This window comes from Haliotis asinina, chromosome 3, assembly GCF_037392515.1.
Source record: "Haliotis asinina isolate JCU_RB_2024 chromosome 3, JCU_Hal_asi_v2, whole genome shotgun sequence".
NCBI lineage: Eukaryota > Metazoa > Mollusca > Gastropoda > Lepetellida > Haliotidae > Haliotis > Haliotis asinina.
Window position 1 is genome coordinate 31,541,856 of NC_090282.1, and position 26,403 is coordinate 31,568,258.

The 26,403-nt window shown below is 40.2% G+C and overlaps 2 protein-coding genes across 2 annotated transcripts; one reads left to right on the forward strand and one right to left on the reverse strand.

Annotated features, from left to right (window-relative positions):
- The first annotated feature begins 1,328 nt into the window (after positions 1–1,328).
- Positions 1,329–11,721, forward strand: LOC137277800 (polypeptide N-acetylgalactosaminyltransferase 13-like). The gene is made up of 10 exons (XM_067809735.1): positions 1,329–2,371; positions 3,943–4,112; positions 4,969–5,146; positions 5,591–5,791; positions 6,291–6,408; positions 6,818–7,006; positions 7,586–7,720; positions 9,246–9,344; positions 9,868–10,002; positions 10,900–11,721. The coding sequence occupies exons 1-10, from the start codon at positions 2,070–2,072 to the stop codon at positions 11,020–11,022; spliced, it is 1,650 nt and encodes a 549-aa protein (XP_067665836.1). The 5' UTR covers positions 1,329–2,069; the 3' UTR covers positions 11,023–11,721.
- Positions 11,722–12,803: 1,082 nt separating this feature from the next.
- On the reverse strand, positions 12,804–19,255 carry LOC137277799 (uncharacterized). The gene is made up of 2 exons (XM_067809734.1): positions 19,208–19,255; positions 12,804–18,460 (listed from the first exon to the last, which is right to left on the reverse strand). The coding sequence occupies exon 2, from the start codon at positions 18,450–18,452 to the stop codon at positions 16,188–16,190; it is 2,265 nt and encodes a 754-aa protein (XP_067665835.1). The 5' UTR covers positions 18,453–18,460; positions 19,208–19,255; the 3' UTR covers positions 12,804–16,187.
- Positions 19,256–26,403: the final 7,148 nt, after the last annotated feature.

Here is a 26,403-nt window from a genome sequence, read left to right on the forward strand (position 1 = left end):
ACATCACTGCCACAGGCTAATTTGCATGACCAGACTTTTCTCTTGTTTGTAAACAAATGCGCATAAATCATACATAAGCTGAGACTGGCCTAACGCAAGCGATTCGGCGAGGTTTTCATATTCTTCTCCAGCTGCGTCAGTAAGGTTTATGACAATATATATTAATTATATTTCAAACCGGCTGCATATTTTGCTCTGCATAAGGCTTCGATGACAGCACATGGAACCGTACAGCTCATGTAAACAATTAAGGATCCCTACGCAAATCGAAATAGTTTTACACGTTTGGGATACTTTCTCAGTGAAACTGAACAATTTTAACAACGATGTTTAATTAGATTTGTAGACTCATCCGAAATGAAACAGTTATGAAATACGTACATTATACTGAATGAACTGTGTAACTGGCCTGTGGCAAAGGTAGAGCTACTATGCTGGCTCCCTGCATGGAACTTTGGGTAGGAGAGTGGCAGAGGTACGAAGCTGGCTGGCCGCACAGAACTCTGGGTAGGAGAGTGGACACTCGTGTGACGTAAGAGATCAGTATGCAACTGCCCGTACGTTGACCGCGTGGATAGTAGAATGATTACACAAATACAGGGGCCGTATGTATGATACTTAACAATACGACTGCTGAGATGTCGGGGTAAATATCTCCAAAGAATGGTGTGTTTGTGCTGCCAGCCCCCCGATGGGTTTTGATGGGCAGGTTTGGTGGCATGTGTCTTGGGATACAAATCACGTGCCATGTAGAAGCCACTTGGACTGCATGTCTCTTGTTGGCTCACTCACTCCCTCACACTCATCGAATCCTGGTTGCGTAGATCGATGCTTATGCTGTTGATCCCTGGATTGTCTGGTCCAGATCCGATTATTTACAGACCGCCGTCATATAGATGGGATATTGCTGAGTGCGGTGTAAAACTAAACTCACTCACTCACTCTGAACAAGCCACGTTGACACCCACCGTGATGCTACTCAGTGTTAGCGCTCGTTAGTCAATACAACCGTATATATGTTGTATAGTGCGAACCTTACACAGATGTTACCAAGTCTGGTAAAATCGACGTCCTTCTCTTGTGACACCGCTTGTCAGTCATGACCGCAGAGAAGATAAATCAATAAACTTCTGTCAATTCTGTCGATTTCTAAGCTACTATAATTCTGCAATTAACAGCTGCTTGCAGTGCTCTGAAGATTATGTGAATGAAAATTCGAATATAAAGACGTTTAAATGAATTAACACAAAATTATGAGTAAGGGTTCACTTACAATATAGAGCCTATGGTTGTGTCGACATCTGTTCCTCGAGTTCGACCCGCCGCCGCGAGACCTGAGTACTACTGTCAGTGAGTGGTGTTGGTAGGAAGAGAGTACCATACGTGTGATGCCGTGAATATATGTGCTTTCATCATTGCTAGAAAGTGACTTCCTGTATCAGAGGACGATGAGCTGTTGTGATGGATGACAATACAGTCGACGTGTACAGTGTAATACCATTATTGTAACAAGATGTCCCAGATGGGCGATATAATGGACTTGTGACACTCTGATCGACCTTCTGCAACCATGCACGGGATGGAGAGATGTATGCCTTGTGCCGGGACATTTGGATGACGTTTAACAGCACATTGTCTCTGTGCCTAAACGACTCCAGTCATTTATAAACTCACAAAATTATAAAACTGATCGTGAATTCCGACCTTCGACCGACGTTGAGTAAGTTGATATCGCCCTGAGAGGAGGTTAGCCATTGATGTTTGTTGTGGACAGGTACGCTTAATATCTCACTCAGAGGTTTCGTGTATATAGACGTATCGGGTTACTGAACGCTCGACACAAAAGACTCACCTATTGAAAATGGTGTGTAGAATTCTACCTTGATGAAGAAGAACATTGTCTGTGATGGTGTTGACCTTGTGTATAATCCTGTTCACCTTAAGCAAGGCGATGCACGAGATGTTTCATCATCATCATCATCATCATCATCATCATCTTTTACCTGTTCGATGATCACTTATATGCTTATCCCAGTCTTTTGAGATTTTATAACATCATCAACAACACTATGAGGTTCCGAATGAAAATATACACCGCCGTACTCCATGTGTTTATTTGTGGACTGTTCTTCAACTGGATCATCGGGTCACTCACAAAGAAGGAAGCTGATCCGAACGAGGGACTAGATATCCAGGTTGAGGGGTTGAACGCTCGTGGTTCTAACGCCAATGGGGAAAACGGGAGGGGCATGACGTTTGTGGGGCAGGAGCTGCAGCTGGTGGAGCAGCACATGGAGGTGTATAAAGTGAATGTTGTGGCCAGTGATCTCATCAGCCTCAACAGGAGCATCCCGGATACCAGGTTTCCCAGGTAGGTCTCCCCACCACTACAATGTGAGTTATTTTGTGAATGGCAATCAGTCAACCTAGAACATGTCAGCATTGATAAAATGAAAGAACACCCTCTTGACATACCAGCATCTATAGGATTTTATTTTGGGGTTTCTGACATTCTGACAGATTTAACCCCGCACTCAGTAATAGTTTAGCTATATGGAGCCGGTCTGTATATACTCTTGACCAGACATTCCAGTGATTAACATCATGAGTATCAGTATACGAAACTGCGAGCCTGACCATTAGATCCATTTAGACGCAGGTTACAAGTGTAGCTTGCTGAAGATCAGTTATAACCTGGATCTTCAAGAGTTGGCTCAAGATCACTGTATCCACGCACGATACATGGACATGCATTTTTGAAAGGAAATTCGCTTGTGGTTATCAAACATTTATAATGCACGTAAAGAGGGGAGAATGTATGAATGCCAGCTTCTGTATTATCAGGCATACGATGTTTCGGAACATTACGCATAACGACTTCTTTAACATGGTCACAAACTCTTTATGGTGGGGTATCCTAGTGGTTAGGGCGTTCGCTCGTCACGCCGAATACCCGGGGTGGATTCCCCACGTGAGTACAATGTATGAAGGCCATTTTCTGATGTGCCCCGCTGTGATATTGCTGGAATATTGCTTAAAAAGCGGCGTAAAACTAAACTCACACACTCTTTATGATGCATACAGAACAGACGGTGGTTCGGGACATTAGTATATGTAGATTAATTGTACAGAATGTATTTAACAATAATGACCATGGTTGCAATGCAACCGTGACATGTATGAATAAATCTCTTTATGAAAAAGCACATGTCATAATTAAATGTCCGTGTCTTCGCCTGATGTGTAATATAAACAGCCACTGCACATTGACAGAGAATGTCAGTTTGGAACAGAACATTCACCTTCACGTGGGCATGGCGTTGACGTCTTGCAGACAGGGCGTTAACGTATTGCCGACACGTGCATGTATAGTATAGACGTCATAATTCAGGATATAACGTTTATCCAGCGTCTAAAGGACTATCTACCAGTCAATGATAAACAGATCCACAAGTACACGGTAACATACCACTTACAACATGCATGCAGTGCGATATTGTTGGTTCCACATTGCAAGTGTAGGATCAACGTACAAGCCCCTCATTAACATTTATTTAAGGCAATCTTAGCGCTAAGACAGCTTCGAAAATCATGGCCCAGCTGCTTGATGCTATGTACATTGTATAACTATCTGTGAGTCTTTAAGGAATACACATGTCCTCATATGGTCACATATTATTATCCTTAGAACTCTCTATTACAAAACACAATAAATTTATATTTCTTTACAAAATAAATCAAACGCCTTCTTTGCCTTCTTTTGAAAAATAATAGGATTCTTAGGAATGTGAATGACTTTCCAAACATACTTTCCAAGTATACGTCAGAATACAATTGATATTCTCAAAACTGGTGACTTGTAGCCCTGTATAAATGCATACAGCTAGTCAATATCCGATCTATGTATGCATGCAGCAATGTATATATGTCCTTCCCATCCAGCTGTGGCAGCTTGGTATATCCTGTGTCTCAGCTTCCGACAACCAGTGTCATCATCCCCTTCCATAACGAGTGGCGTTCGCTGCTACTGAGGACGGTCCACAGCATCATCACCAGAACGCCTCCGTCACTGCTGAAGGAGATCATCTTGGTGGATGACGCCAGCAGCTTAGGTACTGTTTCCACAAGCTTCACAGAGTGAGTGAGTGAGTGAGTTTAGTTTTACGCCGCACTCAGCAATATTACAGCTATATGGCGGCGGTCTGTAAATAATCGAGTCTGGACCAGACAATCCAGTGATCAACAACATGAGCATCGACCTGCGCAATTGGGAACCGATGACACGCGTCAACCAAGTCAGCGAGCCTGACCACCCGATCCCGTTAGTCGCCTCTTACGACAAGCTGAGTCGCCTTTTATGGCAAGCATGGGTTGCTGAAGGCCTATTCTACCCCGGGACCTTCACGGGTCAGCTTTACAGAGAGACTGGTATCGTGTATATGTAGACAATGTAGTACATGTGGTACAGTTTCCACCAGTTGCACAGAGAGACTGGTATTGTGTATATGTAGACAATGTAGTACATGTGGCACTGTTTCCACCAGCTTTACAGAGAGACTGGTATCGTGTATATGTAGACAATGTAATACATGTGGTACTGTTTTCACCAGCGTTACAGAGAGACTGGTGTCATGTATATGTAGACAATGCAGTACATGTAGTACTGTTTCCACCAGCTTTACGGAGAGACTGGTATCGTGTATATGTAGACAATGTAGTATATGTACATGTGGTACTGTTTCCACCAGCTTTACAGAGAGATTGTTACTGTGTTACCCCAGACACCCACACCTCCCTTACTCCACGTGAAATTATTGTTTGAATCCTTGGTATCTAGTAGTATCATTAATGCTGCATTATTGTGTCTTGGACCTGACCACGGACCTCAGACCACTGTTACAGAATTTAGCCTCAAGAATGGTGGTCTGCTTTTGGTAAAAAGCTCCACATGCTGTGCTCAATATTCAGATATCTTGAAGAAGCCTCTGGACCAGTACATCGCCAACCATTTCCAAGCCGGTAAGGTTAAGGTTTTGCGCATGCTCTTGAGGGGAGGCTTGATCAAAGGGAGGCTGAGAGGGTGGCGGGCAGCACAGGGAGACGTGCTGGTCTTCCTCGACAGCCACATGGAGGTTCAAGTGGGTTGGTAGGTAGGGCAGGCCATTAGTGCAATAGGCAGATATTTGGCTGAGCGCGTATAACCTCCAACAAAACATTCACACCACAGAACATTTTTGACGAAATGTGTTTGAAATTTTATTTGGAGTATGCCGTGCAATAGAAACTGTTACAACAACTGAGTACGTTTCTTCTGTATAGTACATTTATGCCTTTTCTTTACTTTTCCATTTTTACAGACATATTCACTTGGAAAACAGAATTGGTAATCGTAATTTATGAAATGAAAATCACGACTTTCGTCCAAATAGTTATCTGTAAACTCCATAGTAATTTTTCCTAGTCCTTGTATCATTCGTGCTTAACGTGGAAATGAAATCCGTAGGGAAATTAGTAGAATCAGGAAATATCCATTTATATTGTCATGTGAATTATTATTGTAGTGAACCTAAAGTGCATCGTTTTGTCCCAGGTTGCCTCCCCTGCTGAACGAGATAAGGAAGAACAATAAGACAGTTGCGATGAGCGTGCTGGACAAGATTGATGCTCGGACACTGCAGTACAACGTGGCTGGTGACAATGTCATGAGATACGGTTTCCAGTGGAAACTGGGATTCTATGGTCTATACTTCAGACCGGAACAAATCGGGGAACAACGACACAGCCCAAGAAGGTAAATCCTGAAAGTCTGGCATGGCTGACTCTTGTGACAAGAAAATATCGTGGACGGTGAAATAGGTAGTGTTCGTGAAAAAATGCAACAGAATTCTTCCCATATCCACACGAAATCTCTGCCGGAAGCAAACAATGGATCCGTGAAGATAGGGGTTAGAACTGGTCGCCAGTAATCTGTACTTGTGGTATGAACATTCTTGAGAATTACATCGTTTTCCAATTGCATAGATCGATGTTCATGCTGTTGATCACTGGGTTGCCTGATCAAGACTGGATTATTTACAGAACGCCGATATATAGCTAGAATATTGCTGTCCGCAGCATCAAACAACCCAAAGCAGAATCAGTTATACGATACTGACTGTTAACATGAGTTACAGTTCGTTTTTTTATGAATCACGAAAAGGACTTTTGTCAAGATGGGCTTTGCTTTTTAATATTTTGACGGTTATAGAAGTGTGGTTGATTTAAATATATCCCTGGCATTGGTTGGGCAGGGGCGTTTCAATGGTTGGAGCCGCCTATGCTGTGGACAAGTCATACTTTGAGGAGATCGGTGCCTATGACGAGGGAATGCAGATTTGGGGCGGGGAGAACATTGAGATGGCGTGGAGGGTGAGTGACATGCTCCTACTGTTGTTGATGTCGTTGTGATCATCGTCATCTCCATCATTCAATGATTCTTTCATTCGTTCATTCCACACTTCCGCGAAGATGCGGGTTAGAACTGATGTTCAGCAAGCCATGCTTACCGTAAGAGGTGACTAACGGGATCAGGTGGTCAGATTCGCCGACTTTTTGGTTTTGGTTAACACATGTCATCCAGTCCCATTTGGGTAGACAGATGCCCCAAATGTCAGTCACTGCATTTTCTGGTCCAAACTCGACATTTTACCAATGGCTGCCGTATACATTAGTTGAGACATAACTGGGCGTGGCGTTACACAAACAAACAAACAAACAAACATTCCTACACGCGTTATGTCTCATTGGATATGATGTAAGGAAAGAGTCGTTTTTTCAGGTGTGGATGTGCGGGGGTCAGCTGCTACACGTGCCATGCTCACACGTGGGTCACATCGAGCGTCCTCAGCCCTACACCTTCCCGGGAGGAGGTAGACACGCGGTCAAGCTGGTCAATTTTAAGCGTGCAGTAGAAGTGTGGATGGGGCCGTACAAGAGATTCGTATACCGCCAGTTCCCGGAAATGGAGGTGAGTCTTCATGGATATCCCACCATGACGGTTTGTACCATACTGGCATTTGGCGTTCACCAGAACATATTCATTGAACACCTGTATAACTGACTGTTAATAAATGACTCAACAATCCAGTGGTTGATATCATGTACATCGATCTACACAACAGGACCAGCACGCCGGAAGTGAGCTTCCTGGCTGCTGGGCGTCTCTTACGGCAAGCGTAGGTTACACATTCTCGCCAGATCCCAAAAGAATACGAGATATTTCAATGACGTCCTGTCTCCTCGCTTTTGCGAAATATCTATCAGCGAAACACTGTTAATGGTGCCTTAGAAATGGACATCGGAATCCCTTGTATTTCGTACACAGACATGATGAGCAATGATCGAACAGAAGTTAAACTATTATCGTAACAGAAGTAGAGAGTCATCGTACCCTGTGGTGTATCAATACCAATCACTGGATGGTCTGGTCTACACTCAATTATTTGCAGGCCGTGGTCGTGATGCTGGCACATTGCTGCATGAAACAACAAGCAATCAAGCTAACACAATTTCTTTCCGACAAGTGCACCACAGCTTGTTGTTCCAGACCCTAGACGCCGGGAACCTCTCCTCCCGCCTGGCTCTGAAGGAACGGCTGAAGTGTCGGGACTTCTCCTGGTACCTGATGCACGTGTGGCCGGAACTGTTGGTGTATGACGAGGATGTCCGTGCATGGGGAACGGTCAGTAACACTATAACTACATACTGCCCCACGGCAACACACAGGCCCTCGCGTCTTTGCGAGGGTTAAAGATTAAAAAATAATATATTGCACTGTGAAGTATTTCGAGTCGGGGTGGGGGTCATCTCAAAAACAATACTTTTTAATCTTTAAACCTCGCAAAGATGAGAGGGCCTATGCGGAAACTTCCTTCCGTGGCTCGTTTCTGACCAGATAATAGGATCTATTATATGGTCTCTGCTCTGACACATCACTCACTTCCAGTTTCAGTTAAAGAGGCTTGAATGTAAACCCTTCCCATTTATACTACTCAAAAGAAGTCAATGGCCACATGTGACATGACAGACTAACTATATCAGTATGAAATAATACGGTGTTGTCTAACTTCACTTGAGAAGTGCATAATATTACTCGTATCTGAGTAATACATGTACATTACTTATATTTAAGTAGTATATTGTTTTGAATTTAGCAGTATGTAGCTCATATTTGAGTAGAATAGTACATATATCATGTGTGATTTTATTAATAGTAGTATGTTAATTATATCTGCAAAGTATGTTAACCATTTTTCAAGAGTATATTACCTAGATAAGAAAAATATATTGCCTATATTTTGCTAGTATTTTAGTGATATCTGAAAAGCATGTTACCTGTACCAGAGACATATATTGCCTATTTATTAATAGTACATGTATATCACTGATATCAGCGACATATATTACCTATACCAGGGACGCATGTTGCATATATTTTAGTAGTAAATTAGATACGTATTTTACGTATTTTCAGAAGCTTATTGCCTACATTTTCATAGTATATCACTCATATCACTATTGCCTGTGTAGTGTATTACTACATCAGAGACTCATATTGCCTATATAGCTACATTGTAATAGTATATCATTCATATCACTATTGCCTGTGAAGTGTATTACTATATCAGAGACTCATATTACCTACATTTTAATAGTATATCACTCATATCACTATCGCCTGTGTAGTGTATTACTATATCAGAGACTCATATTACCTACATTTTAATAGTATATCACTCATATCACTATCGCCTGTGTAGTGTATTACTATATCAGAGACTCATATTTACCTACATTTTAGTATCTTACTTATATCAGAGACTCATATTGCCTATATTTTAGTTATATAATACCTATATCAGAGGCTTATATTACCGGCATTATAGTAGTGTATTACATATATCAGAGACTCATATTACCTACATTTTAGTGGTATGTTACCTATATCACAGACTCACATATCCTACATTTTAGTAGTATGTAGTTTACATTTGAAAATAATATTACCTATCAGATGTATCTTCCCTATACTTTGGTTGTATAATACGCATATCTGAGAAGTATATTACCTATTTTTTCAAAAGTATATTATCTATATTTTAGTTGTATATTACTTATATTGGAATAGTAGTTTCGTTTATGGACATTTGTGAATAACATACTTTGGTGACACTTACATTTTTATTATGCATTTACTGCTTGTCCAGCTGAAGAACGGACAATCCATGACGTGCCTCGATAATCATAAAGGCCTCTATCCTGGAAGGGTGTTCATGGAACAGTGTAAGGATGACCTCAACACGCAGGTAAATTTCACCTGACAGAACAGTGTAGAGAAGATCTGAATACACAAATACATGTAAATCTTACCTGACACAGCAATGTAGAGGGGATCTGAATACACAAGTAAATTGTACCTGACAGAGCAATGTAGAGAGGATCTGAATGCACAGGTAAATCTCATCTGACAGTGCAATGTAGAGAGGATCTAAATGCACGGGTAAATCTCACCTGACAGAGCAATGTAGAGAGGATCTAAACACACGGGTAAATCTCACCTGACAGAGCAATGTAGAGGGGATCTGAATACACAGGTAAATCTCACCTGAGAGAGCAATACAGAGAGCATCTGAATACACGTATAATTTTTACCTGACAACCGTAATTCGTTATGCGTATTTGGTCTGTAATATGCTGTTATTAGTCGGGTTTTATCGCCAGTTCGTTTTAAGCGTATTCTATAAAAATAAAAAAAACACAAGTGACAATATATCTAAATAGAATATTGTATATGAATTTCATTATCGATGCGTTCTTATGTTTCCAAAGGGTTTCTCACTGATGCGCGACGGACGTCTGAGAACAACCGTGTTGTGTGTTACCATTGGCCCTATCAAGGGTAAGCAAAGGCCCTTACTTACAGAGTGTTACAACCAACACAGCACATGGACAATTCATCACAAGGTTAGTCATTATCTTCACACTCACGTCCGTATCGTTTATCGACGTCTGGTTTTGATTTACAATCAGGTGATAAAAACGAAAGAGCAGTGATCATGTTTTTAGAGCATGCATATTCTCAAGCATAATCACCGTCAGTGCTTGCCCAGAATTTCATATTAGAGTAGCTTAGTGTTTAAGGCGTTCGCAGGTCACGCCGAACACCCAGGTTCGATTCTCCACGTGGGTACAAAGTGTCAAGCCCATTTCTGGTATCCCCAGCCGAGGCATTGTTGGAATATTGCTGAAAGAGTAGTAAAACCGTACTCACCCACTTATGCTATAATCGCCCATGGATAACAAAGTCATGTGTTCACTTGTCGGTATTCCAATGTCGTGTCACTGCAGTTGCAGCGGTCACGCCTCAGCTCTCATCAGTTTAGTTTGGTATGGCAGGCTGTGCTCACCCTCTTCGGGAACGCCTGGTTTTCACCGATTCATTCATATAGTTTTCATTAACCTTCTTAAATGCTCTCTATCGACAGTGAAACTGTAGCGTAGGGTAAACGGGTGTCCGCCGGATATATACCAATATACCAACTGGCTTTTAAGTCACATTTCAAATAGGAGGATAAGAAAAAAACATTTAATTCTTTTGACCCTCCCAAAAGTTAAAATATTTCAAAGAAAATATTGTTGAATAACCATTAAAATCCGTAAAAGGTGTTGGAGAACCTTCTTGATGCAGCTAATAGCTCATTGCGGGGAGTGCCATATTCATATGATCACTCAAACATGCCCATTGTCGATTGAGCCAAACCATCGACCACTGTTTTTCTCAGATGTGGCTTCCCCGGGCTATGACCAGTAAACGAGACTGGTGGTCGGAATAAGTTCAAAAGTTTACTGTAATTGTTTCAGACAAAATGGCTGAATGAAGAGGCAAGCGGTTTGTGTTTGGATGTGTTTAATGGGTACCCCATCATGTCACCATGTGTGGAAAACAGTACGTCACAGCAATGGACATTTCAACACAACAAATGACCTGGGAGGCTTATAAAGACGGAGAACGGAGGTTCACCTACAGTAGTGGCCCTTCAACAGACTACAGGTGTAGGTTATAGCAGCTAAGAGTTCGAGCTGGGTTGAAGTACACCCATATTCCTGAGAGATATGATGGAATCTCAACACAGTTTGAACTCGGAATAGAACCAGGACATGAAACGTGATGAGTCCAGGCTATAACGACAAGTCATGGTTAAGATCGTAAGAACATCCTAAAGATGAAGGTCGGCTTGGTCAAGAGATACAGAGGGCCAAAAGTGGTCAAGTGGCGGTTAGGCGCTGAAATTGATTTGCAGAGTTGCGCCCTTTGGGCACGGCAGACACCTGTGATCGATGGTTGGAACCCTGGTTCAGGCTAATCGTAGTTTTAGCCAGAGTAGCTAAACCATTGTGTGCATCCCTTCCCTAGCCTTCATGTCGATGTGACCAGCCATGCAACAGCCGACCTGTGGTATATCTAAGAATGAATGAATGCATATTGTATATCGCCCCACCAGCAACTTTGCAACTATTATTCAAAGACTATTGAATTAGTTGCTTCGTACAAAATTACTCCTGTATCCCATTAGATTGTTGCATAGCTGATTGAGCTGTTCCGGGACTGTCGAATCTTGTCTGGTACAGGGATTCTAAAATATAATTTAAATAAGACCTCAGAAATACAGCTTGGGAAGTTTAGCACGTGTTAATGAATTGTTGATTCAGTCACACTCGTTCTTACAGACACTCATTCTTATAGTGGACAAATGGATGATCGGGACGCAGCCAAGTCAAAACTATATTTTTTAAATGGCAACAAAAAATGTTATGCGCACAAATAAATTTTACGCGTCGATGCCCATGAAACATTTCACTTTTATATTAACCTCATACGCTGGACAAAAAAGTTAGTGAGATATGTAAATTTTGAAATTATGAATAATGATCTATTTATTCAATGACACACTGATGAAATATCAATCATAAAAATACAGAAATGCTTATTTTGTCCAGTATATATACTACAAACATAAAAGCCTGTCTTCAACATGCACTAGGCTGTTGTGCTTGGGCGTTTGAATCAAACATGGTTTGTTTCACCACCTTTGTTTTTCTTCTGTTTGGGGCAATGTTCCGTTTCACTCAAACTCTACGAATATTGAATCAGTTGCTTCACTGTATGTTCAAGCATGTCGACTGAAGTACCCATTAAGCACTAAAAAAAGTTACGTAAGAGTATAAATGACATCTCCACTGTTAAGTTTGTATATGATTATCAACCTTTAGGGTGTTCCCATACTTTTTGTTTGTAGTATACAACGCAGCGGAGGGGAATCATGACAGCGTAAAGAGATTTACTCACAACCAACTGGAACAGTTATCGCCATTCCGAATTTCTCATGCCATTCCTGAAATACTTCATATATTTATACCATTCAGTAACTTCGAATAACTGATTATGTGAGTATTTGAGTCTTTCTTTTTCTCTGTTTTAACCGTGGAGAAATTTCTTTTGCTGTCCTTTATTGTTGCCAAATATGGTAGGGAAAACCCCCAGAATTGTAATTGACCGGAACTGCGCATGTGTTATGCTGATATATTGGCGAGAAGTGATACACAGCAGGTAATTGTTCGCTAGGCAGTATGGGGAATCAAACCAGGTATTCGGTGTGACAAGTCAACACTTCAACCACTAGGCTAACGAACTGCCCCTCATAGACCATATCAGCATTAAACCATATGCCTACTGATGATTAAAAGAAACATGCTAATGATTATGTTTGTAAATTCAACAGTTTATTCTTGTTTTTTGAACAACTTGAAGGAACTTAAGCTACACACAACTTGAGTAAGGTATTAGTTGTAACACAGGTAAGACCTTTTAACAGATTATCTCACTGTGTTCAAACCTATACTACCAACAGGATATAAGGAACACTTCATTCGGTTTCATATACTTCTGACAAATCATTTATGAACGGAACCTATGAGTGAGTTCGTGGTTTTCAAAAGCATTTCAGTTACATATGTCAGTGTCTGTCCTTACTGATACAGGTCTTGACCATTGCCAGCTTAGTGACTACAGGTAGTAACAGGCAAACTAAGACATATCATGGGATTTCCCTAAGCTTTTTGGATGCAACCATGCACCTCAGTAAAGGAGATGCTATACATAAGAGGCAGGATCCCATGGCCAGGCTAGCTGACTTGGTCAACATGTCATCGTATCCCAACTGTGTAGGCAGATGTTGCTGTTGACCACTAAATTGTCTGGTCCACACTTGATTGTTGAAAGACAGCAGTCACACTGCTGGAATATTGCTGATGGCAGCCTGAAACTAAACTAACTCACTCAGTAAAGGATTTCAGCAAAATAAAGCATTAATTTACATTTTGCATGTATTTGGAGTTTTAAGTCTATTGTAAGACAGTTTTGTAGTGACATAACAGTGGTTTAATGAGTTTGGTTTAAATAGTCTGAAGTAAGGCTTGTCCCGGATTATTTGTACTTCACTGCAACCCAGAAACATGGTGCTGCTAAACCTAATCCAAACCAAGCTCTTAGATGTCTGCCTGCCTCAGTGAACGATCATGAGTGAGTTTATTTTTACACCACTTTGAGCAATGTTCCAGCAATATCATGGTGGAGGCACCAGAAACGGGCTTCACACATTGTACCCATGTGGGAATCAAACCCAGTTCTACTGTGTTATGAGCGAACACTTTAACCACTAGGCTACCCAACACCCCCTACCTGCATAAGGAATGCAACTCAAAGCTGCACAGGAGTCTCAGTCACATTCGTCCACGGTGAAAAAAAAACTGCCACTGATAAAAACAAAAGCATGAAAGAGATCAAAGAAATGACATTACTGTAATGACCCTTAACACATTTCAGTCATGGTTAATATAAACAGGAAGCAATAAAAATGCAATGTTAAATATACAACAAAGCTTAAGAATGGAAGCACCAGATCTACACGACCAACTTTGGCAATCCTTCTATACAAGCACCTGTGTATATTAAAGCAAATAACAATGGAATTCAAACATCCTGAATATACACAGAAATCACAGACATACTGACAGGTTGTAAGAACACATGTCCTTGGCTAAAAAAGTACCAGTGAAAAAGTCCTTGGTAAAACAAGTCTCTCTTACTGATTTAGTTACTTATATGACAGGACTGACATCCAATGCTAAAAAAAAAAAACATGAGGAATTCACATATAAGGACATATCAAGTTTTTCCATTCGTGTTTGATCTTTTCAACGACATCTATAAAAAAACCATGATGTCCTCACAGCTTAAATATATGAGCATTAAATAGTATGCTATAGTATCCACAGCAAAACAGGTGCAAATGTGTCAGTGTGATCACAGATTTTAGTGGGATAATAACTGACTGCATCTCACCCAGAACTAGTTACCAGTAAGAACACAGAATAATCTTTATTCCTGACCAGTATTAGTACCAGTTCCTTTTCATGATGGAAGTCATTCAGACCAACAATGGTGGTTTGATATGGTCATATGTACACCAAGCACTGTCTGCAAGAACATCTAATGGTTCCAGAAGAAACAGATGACTGTGGAAATGAGCATCTGATTTCATATCATAAATACCAGCAGGGCCAGGTCATCATGTGATGCATGATGTAATTCATAACTTACAATGTTAACTGTAGTCATTTAAAATATGTCATTATGTCATTATACCTTTAGATTTATTGGATGTGTGACAATGAAAAACAAAAAAGAAACCAAAAACAACCCAGTTTTCATGAGCATTTCTTGTTAGAAAATGAAAAGGGGACATTTTCACAGAGAACTTATTTGCCTAGATAAATTTAGGACTTTTTTACTGCTGATTTTTTCACCAAACGCCTAGTAACAGGATTAAAAAGCATTATGAAGATAAAGTGAAAAATACATTCAGTCACACTATGCTACACCTGGACAGGACAATCACATAATAAATAACAAAAACACTATCACATAATGGTTTTCAATATTACAACAACAAACAAACATTAGTGACGTGCTATAACAGACCACTGTTTGCTTTGACGACAGCAGGAGGAAGTAAGACCTTTACAAAACAGTTTGGCACAGGCCCACATGGATCACAAACCAACATTTTAAAACAATTATTTCTTCTTTAGTCCGAAACAAACATTCTGAAACCTGATAGAAAACATTTTTAATGAAACAAAGGTACATCTAACTATCATCATTATGCCACACTTTAAACAAAAATGCTTCCTGTATTTATGCTTTGAAATTTGGACAAACCCTTGGAAGACTGATCTGAACTCACTATTATCATGATTATGTTGGAAACATCAGCCTAAAATTAAAGGGTCATTCATAACAGAAATTCAATTAATGACCTATTATCTGGTGAACAAAAGGCTAGATAGTCAAGTGTAGCATCATTTTTCATCGAGTATATTCTAAAACTGTTTCCACTGGTCAGACCATTACTGCTCAGAGATATGAATATTCAGACATGTCAAATTCCAAGGGGGATAACTTTTGCTGACTATAATGTGGAAACATGGAAGGTATGTAGACTGATCTAACCAATGTAATTATCCAGAATGTATGCTTACCACATAACCATAATGACAAACTATACTAATATCTGAATATATTGTTCAAATTACATTAGTATCAACAACATTCTTCCACGGAAACATCTATCCACCTTATGAACATATACAGACTGTAGCCAAATGTTTGGATTGAAAATGTGTAAATAACCTGAAAAATAAACTTTATAACCTTTCCGAATAATTTGTTCAATATTTGTCATGACTACTTTCGAGAGCAGATATTCATCATTCTATCAAATATGATCATAAAATCGGCAGTAACTGAAGAGTTCAAAACTTTCAATTGGCAAAGTTAAAAATTAATAATCAAGGCTTAAGGCAGTGGATTGCATAATAATCATCCTTCCGTGTTCTGTATGCACAAATAGCTTGTCAATAAGATGTTCATATGTATCTTTCACATCCATGACAGTAGCCTCAAGTCAGTCTTGATAGGCACAAATAAACCAGAACATTTTCTAATTGATTTGATAGTCTATTCATGACTGAAAACTTTCAAAATGGATGATTAAATTAAAGATGTTCAATACAAAGATGAACAGATCTCATCCAAAGATGAAGAACTCATACTCCCACATCTCTGATGAGTACTCATCCTTTATGCAACCCTGAAGGCCGACTTCCTGTAGCCTCTCTTTTATGAAGTCGAGCACCTTAACCACAGTCTCCTGCTTCGTGTTGGCCAGGAGGTTATCCTGTCTGCCACCAGTCAACAGAGGGTAGAGCTTCAGGGCAGGCATCTGCTTCTCCAGATGGGGATTGTGGATGAAGAAACTCGGCAGCCACATACTCTGTAAAGCTGACCTTAGAAAGTGCACACAGTCCGACACTCTATCAGCCAGTTTCTCCATAGTCCAGTTGTGTGGTGCACTCTCTAGAAGGAGAAAGAACAAAATGGTTTCTAGCTGGTATGACTGAATCTCTCCCCGACTGAGAAGTGATGTTTTGTAACCACTAGTGAACAAAGCTTTCATGATTCTAAGACAGATCTTGTGACATCCTGTGATGCCGGCAAGCTGCAGCTTCTGGTCCATTTCAGCCAGGTAAGAAGACTCAAGATCACAGAAACACAAGTTCCACATCAGATCAGGATCAAGACTTTCAACCCTGTCCCGGAAAACCCTCATAGAACTGCTTGATGGTCTTCTTGCCTGCTGTTTAACAACCCAAGGGGTAACTGCATACACTGTTGGCAGCAGTGAAATGCTTGAGTTGATCAGAGGAATGGCAGGACACAATCTGATGCAAATCTCTGGTATTCCAAGACCAAGGCCATGAAGCATTCTGGTATCAAGTATTAGCTGCAACTCACTGTCAGCTGCAATACGTATTGAGAAAGGAAGTCTGTCAAGAAGACTCTTGTTGCTGTTCATCAACCTCTTAATGGCTTGGTCCACCAACTCCTTGCACAGAGACAGAATTTCTTTGGGCAGTAAGTAGATTCCAATGGAGTCTGACACAGATGCCCTCTTTGTGTATTGCTTTTGTTTCTTCTCCTGTTTCATGTCCTTCACAGATAACAACACTTTCCCTGATGGAATATCTTCAGATATATTGTGGTATAACACATTCTGAAGCACACACTCTGTAGGCTGGATGATCATAGCTGTGTCAAACTGATTAGCTTTAGATATTTTCAGTCCTTTGGCAACACTCCCTATGCCTTTGAATTCAACAAATCTAATATTGGAACCATATGAAGCCTTATAAAGTTCTTTTTCCAGCATCAACAATGTGTAATTAACAATTAAAGAAGCTCCAAACCATTGTTCAGTACTTACTGGGCAGTTCCTTATGTGGAAAGTGAGAACATCTCTTAAATTTCTGTTTTCAACGTTCCCAAAATCAATGTCATCCGTTTTCAATGATGACCAACCAAGCCTTGTATTCATTCTTTCAACTTCATGCCAAGCATGTTTATCCTTAGCAGGCTGGTCATTTCCAATTAGACTCAGATCTCCAAGAGGCAGTGAGGGTGAGACTTGTCTTGGTCTTCGCCAAGTACTGCGACGACCAAGTCTTGGAGATACAAGGTTACTGATGGCACCAGATGATGCACTGGAAGTCAAATTAGGAGTCATACTTGTTGGCTGGTTTGGAAAGGATTCGGATGAGATACCCAATGCTTTATCCAGTTCACAGAGAAACTTGTCGACTGTAGATGTTAGGAAATATTTTGTATCTGTTGTATTTACTCTTATGCTGTCATTATTAGAGGCAGTTTTTATGATGGTTAATGCCATGGCATATTTACTTGAAGCAGGTTTTACATCTGTTGGTACTGGCAGACCAACACCAGTTGATGGAACATCCATCACGCCATACTGAGTAAATTGGCAATCGTCAGTTACCTCAGCAGCTACTTCTTCTCTCGATAAAGGCTGGTCTTGTTTTTCCCTGCCTCTATACATCCATTTTATTATACAATAAGAAAGTAACCATATTAACATGGCAAAGACACTGGTTGCCAAAACAACACATGTCCAGTTCAGCAAAACATTTGCACTGAATGATTGTTCTTGACTGAAACTGATAATTTTGACACATTCATCCTCAGTGACAACAGCAGGCTCATACTGAGGTGTCTCATCCTGTGGGCTTTTAAAGAAACCCTGGATTTTTCCCCATAGGGATGATTGTGATGATGCTGTTTCAAACACATCCTCATCTTCCTCATCCACTGATAGAATAACATCTGGGTCCTCAACATCAGTCCTTGATGTGGCATTGTGGAAACTACACTGATACAGGACAAACACAAGAGAGACATTGTAGTACAAATTCTCATCCATGGGAAACAGGGGCTCCATTTTCACACCTGAAACGTAAGATGCAATACTTCTTCAACTTTTCTGTTAATCACAAGCATGGCTCCTATTTAATATCAGCATTGCTTTATCATATTGTCCAAATGAAACAGGTGCCCATGTGTCTAAAACAATGAACTTTGACCTCCTTGGCAACATCACCATGTTCTAAGAACTTTGTTTACATGAAAAATAACAAAATTGAGTAGGCTATATAGTAACTGTTAATGAAGTTCTGTAACCATGGTAACTGATGTGTATTCTTGTTTTTCATGAAGGAATACTTCCTTGGTGTTAAAAAAAAATGAATGTTCCACAGTTGTGAACAAAACCATACTGTATACAAGGTAAGGAGAATATCTACGACACATGTGAACAACTGTCTGTTGCTTTCATGAGACAGAGTGAATAAAACTATAAAGAACGTCTACAAATTTGAGGAGTGATATCTGACAGTTTCGACTCCAAAGTAATGGCTCTGACCATGCCACCCTCACGTATCATCGGTCACTGGAGTACAAATGAAGTATTTTATCGAGATTGCTGAGAACGGGTCACCTTCACATATGTGTGCAGTGTTTCAGACATGTCACTGCCCTCCGCATATGGAGCCGGTATTTCATTAATGTCACTGTAACAAACTACAAGTCTGATGGTATCTTCTTCAATTATTTCACTTAATATATTGGCACGTTGCTTTTAGCCAGTTAACTACGCTACTGTCAAGCAGAATGGTGGTAAGAAATCAGTAAACTTACGTTAATTTTCCTGTGCCATTTGTTGGTAATATCAGCCACCACAGAGTTACTCCCCTTGATAAAGGGACAGTACTTGCTAAGATTTACAACTTGAATACCACGAAGAAAACATACACTTCATCTAGTGGTCTGTTTCTTCTTTAGAACAATTGCACAATCCAATATTGATGTGTGTGGTGGGGTGGGTGGGTGTGCGTATTTGTCCGTGTCTGTATAGCTGTGCATAATCACAACTGTGAACTTCGTCGTAGTGTGAGAGAGTATCAAGTGGAAGTCTGTTCTATGTCTTTATAAAATAGGATATGTAACAGCACAGGTATCCGGTCCGTTTTGCCAGTGCCCTGAACATGCATCCTTAACTCTGTCACACACATTCTCGTGCTAAGCACCCACACCGTGTTATCTCGTTCTGTCGTACAGACCCTGGAGCAAATATAACCCAGAAAGCCCACGCAGGTCAAGAAAGTGTGGCAAGTCTAGATTTCTAGAGTCTAGATGAAACGTGTCCGTGCTTTGAACCAAATCTTTCATATGTTCACAAGCTTGTTAAGTTTGGAAACCTCACTGACACCACATCAGCACTGGACAACTCTCGTTCCAAATCCAAGATGGAAAGTCAACATGATTCTGCAAACCTTGAATTTGACGTCTGAACACACACACACATACGCACGCGCGCACGCACGCACGCACACACACACTAAAATCCTTCCGCCTCAACGTTTGATTAAAATTCACACAATTCACAGAAATAATGAAACTATGATATAATGAATCCTATTTCGTATTTGGGATAACTCAGTTAAGTACAGATTTTAGTACTTTTCATGGGCTGAGTACACAAACTCCGCAATCTAGACTGCCAGATGTCCGACTTCGATCAGTTCGGGTTAGGTGGTTGACTTTGTCTGCTGGCATGCGTTTTCTCCTGTTCCATGTGACTTCAATCAAACTGCCACATATAGTGCAGACAGAACATTTCGATTTGGGAGAAATGTTTAGCAGTTTTGATATCTTTAATGGAGTTTTGGATACATCCAGTTTTCCAGCCATGACATTAATCTCAAGAGATGCTAACCCTGGGCAATATGGTTGCGACACTTAGTACTTCCCCTGAGCTGCCCTCACCACAAGGGGAGGGAGTGAGGGTCAGGTTGGGTAGGGGGGTATGGGGGTGCAATAAAAAGTGCTGTAGCATACACTTTCAGCAGCGTGTCGGGAATGGATGATAAGAAATTTGCACGCGTAGATTTCATTTGCTACAGCGCTTCATTCTAATCACTCAGGTAAATTTGCTCTTTATCTACACTTATTCAACTTTCGTTGTCTGTATAGTAGCTGTGTACGTGTCCACAAGGATTTCACTTGTGCTACTGTGCTTTGGTGATGATAATCCCAATCAAAAACTTAGATGCACAAAATCTGTAGGGGTAGTCCATCTAAATGTGTGCACAAACAGTAGCCTTACGGAGAAACTAGATATTTTAAGAGTTGAACTTGGTCTTTATAATGTGATATGTCTAACCGAAACTTCTATAACTTCCGATACAAATAGACCCGTTAAGGTCCGGAGAAGAATAGGCCTTCAGCAAACCCATGCTTGCCATAAAAAGGCGGAATCGGGTGGTCAGGCTCGCTGACATGGTTGACACATGTCATCGGTACCCAATTTATAGTATGATATGTCTAACCGAAACTTAGATAACTTCCGATACAAATAACATTGATGTAAAAATTCCTGCCTTCCATCTACCTTTCCATAAAGACTGACAAATTCGCGGCGGCGGCGTAACAGTCTATGTTAAAGATACTTTAGCGTTGTTGATGTCTTATTTAGATACTGTCGGACTTGAGGATGAAGACTTTTATGGTTAGACAAATTCTATCTTGCAGTGGATGCGACGTTTTCGCAGATGATGATTTTGTACGCTGAACTAGTTCGTAGACGCGGTGGATTCGTATCCCAGACGGGTTCGTAGGCGTGTTTTCGTAGGCGTGTTTGGTGGCGTGTATAAATAACTGAATAATAGTATTTTGTAAATATATTCATGTTGATAATCACCTGGATTGTGAATAACGAAATTGTTATGCTTTGTTTTCATTGATACGAAACTAAGGAGATATAATTCTGACATGAAGAAAATAACGAAATTGTTAAACAGTTTTCACTGTCATTTAGGTTGTGGGTGGTTAAATTTGGTCTACTCTAATATATTAGCGACCTGGCCCGCTGCGAAGCAGGGTTTTTTTTCATCACCGATCATACTTACCTTATATATTTTTCTTTCACAAAAATCAAATACTTTTCGTTTACACTTACGTCATAATATCGATTTTCATCACCAAAGATACTGAAGTTTTCCCATTTTACTAACGGCTACGGATCCACCGCTCAACTCCTCCGATTAATCCACCGCTCAAACCCGGACGGATCCACCGCTCATTTTTATGAATGATGACGTCTTATTTATTGCATAGGGCGACGTTTCGATGTAGGTTCTTACGTCGTTATCAAGCTGACAGTGCCTTATCTTCAACATCTCCCTTCGTAATATTACGTATCCTGCATCTTAGAAACTAGATTCGGCGATTCCGCTTCAGAAGGAAGGTGATGGACACGACTGTTCAAACTATAGACCTGTAGCGTTAACAAGCTAAAGTTTTTGAAAAATGCATTTAAAATACGTCTCCAACTTCTCCAGGGATAACAATATTTTATCAAACTTACAATTGGGATTTATACCTCGTTATTCTACACTACATCAACTATCATTTTTTTATATAAAATGTCCAGTTGACCAAGTAAAGGAGAACAGAGCCTTACTCTGCGATGTAAGTTAAGCCTTGGACAAAGTTTGTCACAAAGTTATTATTCATAAACTTCATGCACAAGGTATGAAGGATGAACGTTTGGAAAGTCCGGTTTGCACACTTCAAAATCTTCCTGAGAACACTGACATAAACCTCAAAACCCACCAAAACAAACCCCATTTAAACCCATATAAACTACCCCCTACTCCCTCAAATACACACACATATGTATCCACTGGCAACAATATAACAATAAATAATATAATAAATATATAACAACAATAACACCCCTTTTAACAGCCAACATCCACTATACAAACCATACCAACATCATTACAGCAGAACTAACAGCAGAACTAACTGCACTCTTCCATTCCTAATTTTCTCAGCTGCCCTCAATGCTATAAAAAAATCCAAAACATACGCTGAAAATCACGCAATGATTTAACACACTACAGATTCATCATCTACAACACCTAAATTCTAACATAACACTAATCTGGATACCGGTACGCACTCACAACCAAGGTAACAATATAGCAGATACAGCCGCCAAACTAGCTACTATACACAACATCAAGTTCCATACATCTAAATCAGAAATCAAACAACTCATTTAATCAAACACACTCTACCAAAACTACCAACAGAACATTACCATAAACAAATTCACATGGGTCAAATCCATCCTAACAAAATCTATCGCCAAAACGCCCACTTTCTCAAACAACAAACAATTAGACATATATACTATGCACATAAAGAAACTGTACATACAAAATATAAAATCTTAATTTATCAAACCTGTGTAGACACATAAGGATTAATCTCAAAGATTAGTGACATGTATCCAACATGGGAGAATGTCTCAGTGACAAGTGTCTGCACATTTCCACTGCCATTTCTGCACTGGTGAGACGCTACCAGCACACAAACGACGTCATCCATCTGGAAGTACACGTGTAACAACACCAAGACAGGACAGATAGATGAGGGTGACCCATCTTCGCCACAGGTTTCAGACTGCAGTGATGACTGCCCGGATCATCCCAAGACGTCGCCGTATGTACACCAACACAGTTCGACAACGTTTCTGTCATCACGCGATCAGACCACGGGATTAGACCACAATGTCCTGCCAGACGACCTATCCTGACACAATGTCATTGAAAAGTTCGCCGAACGTGGGGCCGAAATCATGTCCGCAGACACTTATTTTGGTGGAGAAATGTTATTTTTACAGATGAGTCTAGGTTTAACATTTCCCATAGTGATGGACATCAATGTGCCTCTAGACGTGTGGGAGAACATTATGCACAGGCCTGTGTCTTGGAGAATAATCGCCTTGGTGGTGGTGGTGATTTCGTGATGATTTGGGTTGGAATAACAGCATGCCAAAGAATTCCTTTGATGATTGTTCAGGGCAACGTAACTGATGTGGGCTACAGGGATCAGATTCTTCGACCTGTTGCAATTCCTTTTCTGCAACGTCATGACCGTGGGTTAACATTCCAACAGGACAATGCCCGCCCTCATACGGCAAGGCTTAGTATGGATTTCTTGCAACACCATAGCCTTGACTTACTGCCTTGGCCTGCAAATCCACCGGATCTCTCCCCGATAGAGCATGTTTGGGACGAGATGGATCGACGTCTATGCCGACTTACTCATATGCCAGATAACGTCCTTGACCTTGCAACAGAACTTGAGAAACATATCTGGCGTGACATCCCACAAGCCTTCCTTGCACGTTTGATAGGCTCTATCCGTCGTCGATGCCAAAGGTGGAGATACCCGCTATGGACAGATGGACTATGCACCCACTACAAATTACCAGAAACAATAGAATATATATTCACACACTGCCAACTGGAACAAACAAACATCACACAATTTTATAACTCTATACCAAGCGAATGAACAACATTCACCTGTTAGCGCCATATCTACTTTCTTCCCAAAATCAACTTAACTGATAAAATTTAGGCCATTCCAAACAAAACCTACAATACCTTAAACAAATGTATCCCCTCTCCCTTCCACTGTTTAGATATGGGATCCAAATATATTTTTCCAAGCACCAAACTAGCTAAATTGTTTTAGAGGCATTTTAGAAGTTGCTGAGCTAAAGGTGAAGCAACAAGTTTTATGGATGATCAACTTCTTTATTTTCACAATGGCGACGTTTCGGTATGGATTCTTATACCGTTTTCAAGCATATGGGAGGACAAGGTGTAACAGTTTATATACAGGTACATGAGCTTTGGCTGAGGAGATTAAAAATAACAATAACATAATTGAGGAGATGAGATAAAAAAAAACATCAAAGGATATAACTAGAGTCGTTAATATAACCAGTGATTAGTGTGAAGCCATGGGTAGGGGTGGGGGGATTACAGCGTTGAGGGGACCAATTAATGGAGGATTAGTGACGGAAGAAAGAGATTGATATTTGTTGATTAAAGTGTCGAATTGGTTAGGTAGAAATATACCCTGATCCCTGTTTATGGAAGGGTTGTGTCTGCGGATGTGAATAGCTTCTGCCAATTTTCTCTTCTTGTAATCATGTTTGTTGCTGGAGAGTGTTTTCATAGTGTCCCAATTGATTTTGTAGTCAGGAAGTCAGACTCTTAGTGTGCTTACTGTTTACTCAGTTCCAACTCCTCTTATTATTAACAAACTGCTCTATATTTTTGCTTTCTCATAATTTTGGCTTTTATTTTATTTTACAAATGTTGTAAACGTTTTTATTAAACATTCAGGTAAGTTTACAGTCCTTATATTTATATTTTGGGTGTGTTTGTTTATTCCCTATTTCTTCATTATTATATCATTTAGTTAAAACCCCACCTACCCTGTTGGTGACATTGGCACTGCTAAAATCCGACCTAAAACTTCTAATTTTGTTCGGAAAGCGCCATTTCAACTTTTAGTGTACGCGGTAAAGCATCAAACCAGGTTCTGTTTGGCATTGCTGGGAAAGCGGGGATATACAGTTTTTATTCCTACTATAATGATGTTAATGATACGGAGACACACTCGGTTTATAGCCTTTGTAGCCTTGAATGATTTTATGGCTGATTGTGCCATCCTATCGGATTTTGTTTAATACCCACACAGTTTTCAACCAGAAATGTCCACACTACTTCCAACATGTACTGAGCAAGTATATGAACAGCAAATAAATTCTAAACGCTTCTGTATAGGTCAGTCTTGTTGTACAGTGATACTGTGATACTTACACTGAACATTGCAGACATGAGACAAGAAGCTCTGATGGAACTCATTTTTGTTTTGTTTGTTACAGCAATAGTCAAAATGGCAGAAATGTTCCCATTCCATCTTAATCCTAAATCGTATTTATTCCCACATGACGGGGACAGCCACGCACGCTCCGTCAGTTTCATGTGGAAGACCCTGGTTTGATCCCCCATGCTTTACATCTACCTGTACTTGAGAAATTACGCATGTTTTACATCTACTTGTACTTGAGGAATTGCCCATGTTTTACATCTACTTGTACTTGAGGAATTGCCCATGTTTTACATCTACTTGTACTTGAGGAATTACCCATGTTTTACATCTACTTGTACTTGAGGAATTACCCATGTTTTACATCTACTTGTACTTGAGGAATTACCCATGTTTTACATCTACTTGTACTTGAGGAATTACCCATGTTTTACATCTACTTGTACTTGAGGAATTGCCCATGTTTTACATCTACTTGTACTTGAGGAATTGCCCATGTTTTACATCTACTTTTACTTGAGGAATTGCCCATGTTTTACATCTACTTGTACTTGAGGAATTGCCCATGTTTTACATCTACTTGTACCTGGTCTAGAAGGTTAGTGTAGTTTGCCTTTTCTGGAGTGTCTATATTGTTTTAAAATAATGTTTACCAGTTTCATTCTTATGCATATATATAAGCTTAAAAGCTGGAGCAAGATATTGCCTGCAATAGACAGTATCCAATAATGTAAGCTGGGACTGACACCTCATACACAGCTCATGGACATCATACAAGCACTGGTAAAAATACCATTTTCCCAACAAATCTCAACAGTCACAGGCCCAACTGGCTACTTTATTTTCATGCAGTCATTTTGTAAACATACCACTCCTTCCGACCTGTTGTGTTATAATACACTTTTGAATCCTGTACGATTATGGTCTGATAAAAACGTTCCCATATTTTCAGCTTAAAGATGAAACCCCCTGTGTACCTTCAACTCTCGGACTAGTGAATTATTTTATGGGCTAGAAACATTCAGGTATAGTTAGCTGAGTAACTTGGAAACTTTTGCACACACTGCATACAAGGCAGCCATGGCTGGTCTCTGGGGTTTTGTTATTCAGTAGGTTACCCACGCTTTCTGTTG